Genomic DNA, 11,869 nt, shown 5'->3' with positions numbered 1-11,869 from the left:
ACCCTTTTCACTGTTTTTTTTTCCTTTTCATTCATTAACACTGCAGAGACTTATTTCTTTTTCTTTTAATATCATTTTGAAGTTTTTTTTGTGAGGTTTTTGTCACACAAGAGGAGCAATGAGTACTTATAATTGTTGGGATGAGTTTTAACAAATAACTAAATTGCTCAAATTGCAATCCAAATCCTTAAAAAAAAACACACACAAATAAATCTCAGAATTTTTTATCTGAATATAACCCTTCCTTAAGTTTCTCTACAAAGCAGAGTGAAAGATCTACCTTCCCCTCTGAATGTTTGCAATCTGCAAATGTTCTAGTTTATTGAAACTACTGTCTCACCTCATCTGTGAGCCTGTCAATGTACACCTTCATACCAACTGTGCATGCTTACTGGGGCACCAGCTGATCAAATGTCATTACTTTTTTGACAAAAACACATGAGAAATTCAGAGTTATATTTATTGCCGTCACTGATGAAAATTACTAATACAACTGCTGTTTTCATCATAAAATTTTAATGTATAAAATTGCCCTTCTTACTCACTCATTCACTTTGAAATCAAAGGCAAGATAACAATTTTTTTTAGTTCTTGCTTTATTTGCTTCAAACACCAACAGCAACTGACAGGTAAAATGCACACAGCACAAAATCTGTTCACACATCAAAAAATAGTTGTGTGTATTCTACATTAAGTATTTAAGCACAAAACAGAAGAAACTGAAATGGTTGATTCCCTGAACAACTGACTGTCTTCACACTTGTCTTTTATATATTTGATTACATCAATCACATTTAATTGTACAATAGTATCATAGTTTTCTTTAGCTACACTGGTTAGTTAATTTTTAGCCATTTATTTTTATGATTATATTTTTGAGAGAGAAAGAGAGCAAAAAAGATAGAGAGGATGATCTTTGTAACTCTCTTCTTCAGCAAACTCAGTACATTTTCTTATGCAGAAGTGAAACCCACTCCATTTAACAAGGGAGGCACACTGAATACTCCAGGGGCCACGGGTATAGTCAAAACACTGCAAGAGCCAGCAAGGAATACCAACTCTTGTTAAGAACAAAGGAAATGGAAATCAATGGCGGGATATGTAGATTTTTTTGACAGCTCGACATACAAATGGTCTTTTGGGAGTTAGTCTTCTTTTGCCTGTGCCAGGTTAAAATAACAACTGAGATAGAAAAAAAATCTAAAAATGCAACACATGGTTACAAAAGGGCACGGCATTACACCTACTTATTTTTGTGTGAAGGTGTTCCAAACCAATCAATAGAAAATGTGCCGCATTACAAGCGAGGCTAAACGCCCGAGGCATGGTCATATCTTTAAGTGCACACTAACAGCCTAAGAAATTCACTTAAAGCCAAATACTGCATTATTTAAAAGCTCCACTTAATGTTTTATGCACAGTTGTATTTGTCAGTTTGACGACACTTGAGAAGCTTGAGGAAAGTCTCCATCTTATGGGCATCTTTCTTGAAGCAACTGAGTAGGAAATAGTCCCTCATAACAGATTCCAGCACCTCTGGCTGCTCGTCATGCTGGTCAACACCTTGTTCACTGTAACCTGTGCCCAGCGTGTTCTCATCCAGCATCTGAGGCATGTTAGAAAATATGGCAAAAACATGGCAAAAAATACAAAAGACGTCAAATGTAGAGCAACATCAGAGATATTTATACATATTGAACAAATATTACAATTAAAAATTCGATGTGGTAGGGTTTATTTGATTGACCAACATGAAGTTGTGCATAATCGTGAAATGGAAAACAATACATAAATTATTCTTGAAAGTATTTTAGATAAAATCCAGGTTTGAATTCAGCCCCTCTGAATTAATCATTTCTATAAATATATTTTAATAGTCTGGAACGCACACAATTGCCACACAATTCAGAATTGTACACTTTTACATAGAAAAAATGTTCTTAACATTGCCTGACTTTCTGTTAATCTAGCACATAAAACCCCATTAAAATCTATAAGAAAACTGTTGTAATTTACCAAAATGTAAAAAATATTCAAGGGATGTCAATACTAGTGTAAGGCTCTTTAAACATCCTTATTTCACTGTGTTAGTCAATTGACATAAAATAACATAGAATGTAAAAAATAGCCCACCTTTTTAATGAGAACCACAACTCCTTGCTCCAGGCTACTAAGTTTCTCAGACACCCACTTTGTTTTGTTGAGCAGCATGTCAGGGGCGTGATTGTAGTGTTCCATTGTCATCTGTAGGTAGACCAAGGGCTCAATCCAAGACTGGATGAGCATCAGCACGGAATGAAGCAGCCATTTGTCCTGCAAAAGCAAATAACTCAGATAAACACCAAATAAATAATTTTACAGAAATTATTGAATGTAAATGTTAAGAATAGTACATATGACACAAAACAGATTTTGTTAACTATTGCTAATTTTTCCTCCTTCCTATTTGGTAGTTTTATCATTTTTGACAATTTCATTTCTGTGATTTTTTTTTTTATGCTACTACAAACAATAATTTAATTTGTTTCTCATCCACTGTAAGAAAATTTTAATGTTTAATCAAGGTTAAACGAAACCACTTTGGTTTTATCAGTTATCAGTCAACCTCAGCTGACCAAATCAACATCAAAAGTAGATAAATGACAAAAGAAATAAACCTGATCATCAAAATTTTACACATTTATTACTAACTGACATGAACAAAAATTACAATCACTAGAAATATGTCTTTGAAAACAAAATAGTACGACATTGTAGGTAATTTGTGATTGTATTTTTTTCTGTAGAATGTTGGCATAATTCAGCCATTTGATTTAGTTGTGTTGGACGTGGGACAATACTAAAACATGGCAGGACACTGGCTCTTGACGACTAAATTTGAGGACCCCTAATTTAATCAATAAACATTGCTTAAGGTATTCTGCCCTTACCTTAACAACTTTACAAGCTGGAAATTGACATTTGCAGATCAGTTAAATCACCTTTCAACCTTTAGTGAACCTTTCATTGACTCAGTTTCATTTCAGTTTTATTTCCACCCTACTGACTAAGCTGTCCATTTTTTTTTAATTTTTCTAACAGATTGTTTGTTGGCAATGTTTTCAAAATGTTTTTCAGCATAATGAAATACCAGCTTCTCAAGGCTTTTATGCATTATATACTATTATTTCACAAATTTTTCTTACACTCAGAATTGGCTTTTAGAGATTACAACATCAGATGCTTGATGACCTCATAGTTCTGTGAATGGTAGGAGTTGATCCAAACTCAAATACATTAGCATAATTCTCCTCAAATCTTCAGATGACTTGCACAGTCTGTAAGTATACCTATTGAGAAACTGCTTTATGCTCCTCTCAATTAGGTTGTACCTTCCACATACAGAAAACTCTTTGGTAAGTGATAACTAAATGCTTACAGATATTTGTTGGACTTCACTTTTGGAACTGGGGATGGGCAGGGCTTTAGTGATGCAAGAATAGGCAGTTTGATTACTCTGCAGTCTAAAAGGAAATGGGATGAACAGTTCCTCCTACAAAAGAATGACAAGAAACAAGAAGAAATGTTTAGATTAGTTAAGCACTGAACATCAGTTTGCAGTATGATTTTGTCAGCTTTTTAACTTCTACTACTGAATATGACTGTGTACAATAAAAAGGAGCAACAATTTCACTGAATTCCTACTTGATCTGAAATAAATAAAAGACACACTCATAAAACAGTGACAAAAGTTTCATCTCGCTTTACCACTGGAGACACAGCGGATCCACATTTTTTCCTCCGGCATGGGCTCATCTGCAGACGCCACGCAGCATATTCCTTGTAACAACCCATGTGTCGTTTCATTTCAAAGGGCCATTCTGATTCTCTAGTCACAAACTGAAGGGGATTCAACAAAAACCTGAGCTTTCAGTGTTGCCGTATATCATTATCACATTCACATGACCCCGCTGTGGGCTTGCTTATTCAATAAAACATCTTTGCCTCAGACGGGAAGTGAAAGATTACTTTGAAGCCCCCGAAGTGAGGCGATGATCATGTCAAAATCAAAAGCAAATAGCAGTGTGCATCTGACGGAGAGAGCCACATGGTACAGGGCCAACATAATGTTTGGAAAAGTTGTACAAAAATGCAATTTCTATATTTTGGGAAGTGATGGTTCGGCTTAAAGGCTGTCGCTAGACCTTATCTCGTTAGCAAAGACATGTCTCATATTTCACATAGAACATGGCAGAATATTTTTCACCAATATTACTTGATTCTGTTTCAATAACTTCTATATGGTTTTATGATTAAATCCTTAAAGCGAACAACACAGAAGTAATGATTACTGCACAGGAAGAGGATATCATATGATGACTAGGCAAAGCAACTATACCAAGACTCCATTGATTGATATGCAAATATAGAACAGACAATATCAAATATTTTTATCAGATTAATAATTTACCACAACAATTCAGCCCAGAAAGTTATTAATTTTGCCACTGTAGTGTCATTGATAGTTCTACAGACATACACAATTATCAATTCATATTCGGCATGTAAAAACAGTGTTTGCTTTTGGACTGTTTTCAAAACATATTTTTTCAATAAGATAATACTCTATTTGAGCAATCATCTTTTTTCAGCTAGACTTAAAGTTAGCCTGTGTCTTGCCAGGGGTCTTTTGTGGAGTATCTAAACACAATGAGAACACTCATCACAGAAACTGATTTTATCTTTTAAAAAGTGCAAACATGTCCAAAGACTTATTTTATGTTAATATCAGTATCGACTCACAAACAAAGTGGACAGTTCTTCTGAGACACGGTAGATGAGCTCAGCATGATGAATGACTCGGTCCAGAAGCTTCTCCTGGGAGATGGAGGTGCAGCGGCTCAGGTTGCCCTGATCGTCTCTACAGTCTAGTGGGGTGCTTGCAGCAAAACGTTGGGGCCACAGTAATAGGACCCATAAACCCCACTGAATGACTGAAGTTGTAGTCATACATGCAAAGAGTTTGTTGAAAAAACAAATGTTGTACAAATATAGACACCCAGGTGTGTTTTAATTGTTACCATTGCTCCTACATTTATGCTATTAAAATCTCAGAACTAATTTTGATACATTACCTGTCTTCTGCATATTGTCTGTGTCCTTCAGGTTTCATTGCTGCATCTTTGTGCTGGCAACTTTATAAAGCTTAAGCAGCCCATGAATAAATGGAAAATGTCTTGCGTAGGTTCTTGTAAAAAGATACTGTTCTCCACACACTAATGTAGTTCTTTTCTAATGCATAATTACAAGGTTAGGACCAAAGCTGTTTGTGTGGCCAAAATATATTTAAGTTAAAAGTTTTTTTTCTTTCCTATCACACCACATCTGAAAATATACTATTTCTGTTGCTGCATAAAAATAAAAACATAAATAAATAACATTCAGCATCTCTATGCAACTTTACATTAATCTAGTAAGTAAAAGCTCAAAATTAAATGTATTTGCACTAAAGTAAACATGCTTATCAAAATGGCTGCTGGAAAGAAGAAACTTTTTTGCACTTTAGTTCCATTCAGACAACCAACTGTCCAACTGCTGTTCTGAAAAACTCATGGTGTGTGACAGAAACTGTAACCAGAAACTATGGTTTCCCAGTTGTAATAACTGTGTTCAACTGCCTCACAAGAAAGCAAATATATAATACTAACCAAAGACTTTTCAAATTTTGCCAGTCTCGGTAGTCATAAAGAGAAGAAGCATGTGTTTCATTTTAGGGTTTCTTCCATCGCCTGCAACATTTGACTGAACTGGAAATGTCCTTTTATTCTTTAATATACCCATATTATGATAGTAATTGCATGAAAGTATTATGGAGATTAAGTTGCAACCGAAAAAGGGAGCAATCGTAAACAGATTCCAGATTAGATTTTAAAAACAACTTCATTATTTTCAGGCAGATCTTTGCCCAGATAAATACATCTCACATGGACATTAATATAACAAAGAACAGTCAGACCCAGCATTTAAATGCAAGTGATAAATTCCGTGTAACTGGAGTTTAACAAATTGTAAAGCACAGTCTGACCAGTAAGTTTATATAATCATTACATTCTCTATAATTATTACACCCTTGACAAATAATGTCTACAATAAGTCCTTCAAAACTAACTTTTTTTTTTCTTTTTTTCATGTCCATGGTGACTTTATGTAAATGTCTGACCAGACTTATTTATCATTACTAACTACCATGGCCATGTCACCAACCCCAAATCACAGACAATTTAACGTTAAAGTGCACCTAATCAAGAGAGATTTTCTTGGACAGTCATCTCCATCAATAAGTAATGGTCAGTTCTTAAGATACTTCAATGTTTTGTTTTTTTTTCCTTCAGCAAAGAGACAGAGGATTATGATTCACCCATTGAGGGGTGTTCAGTTACTGAACTTAACACCAAAGACGTAGTTGCTATTTAAGAAACATGGAGGCTCCTTTCACATCTGCCAGCATATTATATGTCATTTTCCTCCTTGTCACCTTTATTTTACCCCTTCACTTTTTCCACTGAACAAAGCTTTTCCTCATTTATGAACTACCTGTGTTATATCTACTTAAAACCACAGGAAATCTTGAGAGTTTAATTTAGAAAGCAGGTTGACTAATGTGAATAAATCTAAGTCACATTTCCAACTTCAATCAAATTTGCATACTGGTTAAAATGTATTTGTAGCTTTGGTCAAACAGAGCCTTATTCATGTTCACCTTATTAGTTTATTGGAATCTATAAAACCACAAATCAGTTATTGGCTATAAAAGAATTGCTTGAATAATCAGAGTTTTCACTACCATCTGTAACATCCTCTGGGACCTTCTCAGAGGCATCCTGTTTAACCCATAGCACTCACTGCTGCCCCCTAGTGGCCAGAGGTTTATTCATCGGTCAATCACGAATAAAGGCAAAAATAAAGTCCTCCTGCACCTTGTGTTTAATTTACTGGAAAGCTGTCTGCGTCAATGAGAGCTACCCAGCAGAGATGGGTCAGGCGCATATGCTTCGGTTCCTAGAGATGGCTCTTTTAAGTGTACTGTACTTTGGAACATGTAAATGTTTGCTGTCTCATTTATACTATTTTGATTCCCACTGCTGAGGCTTAGATTAGATAAATAGCCAACAACCAACCCTCCAAACAATCATATTCGTTTAATTCTTTATTTCAAAGAAACTTTCAGAGAAAAATATATTGCAGTGCCATATATGTCAATCCTATAACATCTTTATTGTTTCTTTCATTTGTTTGCACCATGCATGTTCACCAGTGATTGGAGATGTATTTCTACTTTGGACCCTTATCGAATTTCAAAGGCAGTTTCTGGGTTGCAGACTGCAAAGTGAAAATTGCATTCACCAATGTGCAAAGATCTGCATAATAAAAACACATGGAAAGTAAAAAAAAAGTGTTATATTATATAACACCAAATATTTGTTTCTATTGGGAAAAACATCTGCCTTTGCAATGTCATGTCTGGCACTTCCATTTTGTAGCGAATCATCCTATTTTCAAGCATATCTTTGAAAATATCTTTATGAAGGTAAAAATCTGTTGTATGGATAGAGATCGTTGCATGAAGAAAAGTATTTGTTTCCATCTGAAAAAACTGTAGGGATTTTATTCTTTTACTTTCATCAGGAGTTATGGCTACTGCAAAAAACAGTGCCCAACATTCAGTGACAGTATTGGATGATATGTTTAAATATTTATTTGTGTTAATTAGCTTCAATATATGCATTATTAGTTTTATTAGTATCTTATTATGGACACGTGTAATAGCTTGTCCGCAATAGTGATACGTTTGTCGAACTTCATTCTCTTCTTAAATGTATTGTAAACTTTTATTTTCTAACGGTTGGATCTGAAGAGTGTCTGTTGTCATGATGTTATTTGTTTGAACTTGAGGGATTTGTCATGAAGCAGACACCTGACAAAGTTGGTGTGCTAGCAGTTTGCCGGCTTTCAAAAAAATATATACCCCACTGCAACATGAACTTCACAGGATTATGAGTTATAAGGATATCAACTTCAGACAACAATGTTATGCGCTCTTCAGAGCAACAATTTACTTACAAAGTCTGATTGCATGCCCTGCAGCAATGCCTTCATTGGATTCAGCAGGAGCTTCAGCCTTTGGCGAATGGTTTGGCTTATTGCGACCTGCCTTAGAGATGTTGGGACATTGGAAAAAATTTGTCTGTATAAGCTGTGATGTCCAGTATTCCCAAATGGGCCTCTCTGTTTCTCATCTTGACTATTTTTCTATCTTGATTTGATTTTGTCAACATTATCAATTGTCTTCTCAATAAAACTTCATCAGACTTCATCAAACTCTAAAATAGAGTTTAATGCATTGCTAACATTATTATATCTGATCAATACAATTTTAGGAGCAACAATATAAGATAATGTTACTTTTTGTTGTAAAGGCAAATATATAATGTTAAACTTTTTTTATTATTTAACAATTATTCAAGGCTATCATAACAAAAAATAAATAAATCAAGCTAAATATGGGTCAGAGCATTGAAAGATGAATTACTTCATCTTTCAACCAGTCTGTACACAGCCGCCCATTCACATCTTCATTCAAACACAATAATGTTGAGCGTAATTTTGTTACTCCATTTTAGCTTCACATGTTGACAAGATACTTACTCTAATCCACTAAGGACAGTCCATGTATGACCTCAAATTTGGCAACAACTGTTTTGCGGATAAGGACCACATGGCCCAAGATTTACTGGAGCTATAATTTAAAATGTTTTATTGTCATAAATGTGTCATATGTCCAAGTGCCTAGATCGATTAAATGATCATTGGTTTGTGACTGTCAAATTTGTATTTGTAATGTACTGAGCAAAATGTCTGTAAACATAGTGGAAAAGTGTATTAAGGGCAAAAGAAGAAAACGATGGATTTAAATGGCACTCCAGCTCATGTTCACAAATGAGTAAAAAGAAAAATATTTAAATCAGTACTGACAACACTATATATTTTTCACATGAAATGTCTCTTTTCATGCTCCCGGATCATTTTAGCTTTCATGTTTGGAATTCATTATATTTAGTTCCAGGGCAACTATAGCAAAGTTCAAAATCGTACTGATGGTTACACATAAGTTATAAAAGATGTTGAAATGAGTTCTGACAATTTTTTCTTAAATAACTTTTCCTCTACATTACAGGCTTTTGACATGAACCAAACTAACAGCAATAGTTCTGGTTTATTTTTCTCAGGGTCGACAGAAAACTGCTCTCTCGTCAGAGGCATGGCACTGGAGAGTTGCAGATGACAGTTCTAGGCTGATCCATTATCACTTTGCCCCAGGCTTCATTACCATCTCCCTCCAGTAGCATGCAATACTCTCTGTTTCAATGCAATCTTGCTTTAACTTCTCAGTCTGATTGCGGCAAGACCAACACTTTTTTCTCCTCTATTCAGCATTCCAAACCCATGGGGTTTTACTAGTGGAGCAAACCTGCAAGACAGAAACAAACAAACACTATTAAAATGAAATCCTGATGATGATAGGGGATGAATTGAGCTTTTGAGCTTTTTTCCCCTAGGGCATTTGGTGGAAAGCAGTGGCAGAAGCATTACTGTTTTTCTTGATGCCTCGTGTCATTTTTGACAGGTCTCGGGGATAAAGAAAGCAGGCAAAAAGCTCAAAATCAAATTGGTCACACTGCCTTGCCAGTCACTTTTTGAACAACATATGCGGGCGCACAACCAAGGTGAGGCTCCTGTCACGTGTTTAGATGGTGAGCAATCTCTCTATGCTCTAAATTTGAAATAAAACTGTTACACACCCACAGATATAGAAGAAAGGATTTGTGTGGGCTGAGGTACAACTACACTCGATCGCCACTGTGGGAGAAGCTTTAGCTTAGCCCTTCTTTAAAGTGAGATTTACTAAAAGGAAATGCATGGGTTGGTTTATTCAAAAGGAGGAAAGACAAAAGGTACTTCACACTCTCCTCCCTGGGGCACATGTACTCCAAAGCTCTTCTTCTCTGCTTTACTCCTTATTCAAAGTGCATGTTCCCCCCCAGAGTGTCTTGCGTTCTCTCCTGTTCCGTCTCATACTTTTTTTTTTCTAGAATCCCTTGCTACCCATATTTCTCCCACTTAATTTCACCTGCCGTCTCACATCCTCCTTTGTCTCGTGCTCTGCTTTTATATTTCCTTCCCCTGCTTTCCTTATTCTCACCTTTAACTTCACCGTATTTTAACCTTTTCTTTTTGTTTTTATCTCTGAGTCTGGTTGTCTGCAGACCTGTGTTGTCAAGTATACCACAACCATTTATTATTAACACAAGTTGAGACTCAGAGATGGATCATAAACTCTGAGGCCCCCTGTGCAGTTAAGATATCGTATTACTTTAATGCTATCTAGCTGGAACAATGTAAATGAGCATTTACCTTTTACAAGTAAAGGGTGGATGCTATTTCTTTTTTTTACATTTTGTCATATTAAAATAAAAGTCAATACATTTCCTCTGCATGTCATTTGATATATCAACACAGAGTTGTGCATCCTTTAATTCTGAATTGGAAGGAAAAGAATCAAAAGTTTTCAAAATATCTTAACAGACATTTGAGACATGTGCTATGTGAATAGAATAGAATAGAATAGAACAGAATAGTCATGAAGTGTGGTGGTGGAGGTGGTGAGGCAGACGCTAGAGACCCAGGTAAGTTGAATGATGAAATATTTAATGAAAATAATCCACAAAAACATGTCAACAATGTAGTCCGCGGCCAGGCAGCACGGCTGAGCGGAAGCCAGGGCTCAACGCCGGTAGCAACTGGTCTTACAGGCGGCTAAACAACACAAAACGGCAGACAAAGGCAAAAGTACGACAACAATCTGACAAGGACCCGACGAGGAACAGAGGACACAGGAGGGACTAAATACACAGAGGGTAATCAAGGGAACGAGAGACACCTGGGAATAATCAAGGGGAAGACAGGACAACGAGGAGAACTCAGGACACAGAAACTCGGAATTAAAACACAGAAAAACACAGAACCTGACAAGAATAGAATAGAATAGAATAGAATAGAATAGAATAGAATAGAATAGAACATAATAGAATAGAACATAATAGAATAGAATTGAATAGAATAGAATAGAATAGAATAGAATAGAATAGAATAGAATAGAATAGAATAGAACATAATAGAATAGAATAGAATAGAATAGAATAGAATAGAATAGAATAGAATAGAATAGAATAGAATAGAATAGAATAGAATAGAATAGAATAGAATATAATAGAATAGAATATAATAGAATAGAATAGAATAGAATAGAATAGAATAGAATATAATAGAATAGAATAGAATAGAATAGAATAGAATAGAATAGAATAGAATAGAATAGAATAGAATAGAATAGAATAGAATAGAATAGTCTCTTATGAGCCATTATTTTGTTAATTACACATTTGAATGCAATTAGAGATGTGAAACTTTAGGACTAATTCTCAATCACCTCTGGACATTTATAGACTGAAAAACCATACATAAACATTAATATGTCATGTCTTAACATAGATACCCAATAGGATTTTCATATGGAACAAAAACTATTTAATCCCCACTGCAAATGGGCTTTATTGAGAAAATATTGCTTTGTTTGCAATAAACATGTTGAACAGGAACAATTAACAGAGAGTAATATAGCACTTAATTTCATTAAACACAAAACAGCTTATTTAATTAGATTTGAATACATTCCCAAAACAATTCATTCAGGCACTTTTACTTTTAGGTGTCAGGCTGTCAAATTTCTGGTAAGCACACAGACTTAAAATCCCTCTGGGACAACAATTGT

At 35.1% G+C, this 11,869-nt stretch overlaps 1 protein-coding gene across 1 annotated transcript; it reads right to left on the bottom strand.

Annotated features, from left to right (window-relative positions):
- Positions 1-612: 612 nt before the first annotated feature.
- smtla (somatolactin alpha) lies at positions 613-5,135 on the bottom strand. The gene is given in 7 exon segments (XM_055028561.1): positions 613-1,606; positions 2,134-2,313; positions 3,419-3,513; positions 3,516-3,532; positions 4,783-4,842; positions 4,844-4,973; positions 5,115-5,135. Coding segments are annotated over 7 exon segments (690 nt in total). The 5' UTR covers positions 5,128-5,135; the 3' UTR covers positions 613-1,411.
- Between the last annotated feature and the right edge of the window lie 6,734 nt (positions 5,136-11,869).

This window comes from Poeciliopsis prolifica, unplaced genomic scaffold, assembly GCF_027474105.1.
Source record: "Poeciliopsis prolifica strain line A6 unplaced genomic scaffold, Auburn_PproV2 SCAFFOLD004, whole genome shotgun sequence".
Classification (NCBI taxonomy): Eukaryota; Metazoa; Chordata; class Actinopteri; order Cyprinodontiformes; family Poeciliidae; genus Poeciliopsis; species Poeciliopsis prolifica.
Note: the sequence above shows the minus strand (reverse complement) of the source record. Positions and strands in the feature narration are given on the sequence as shown.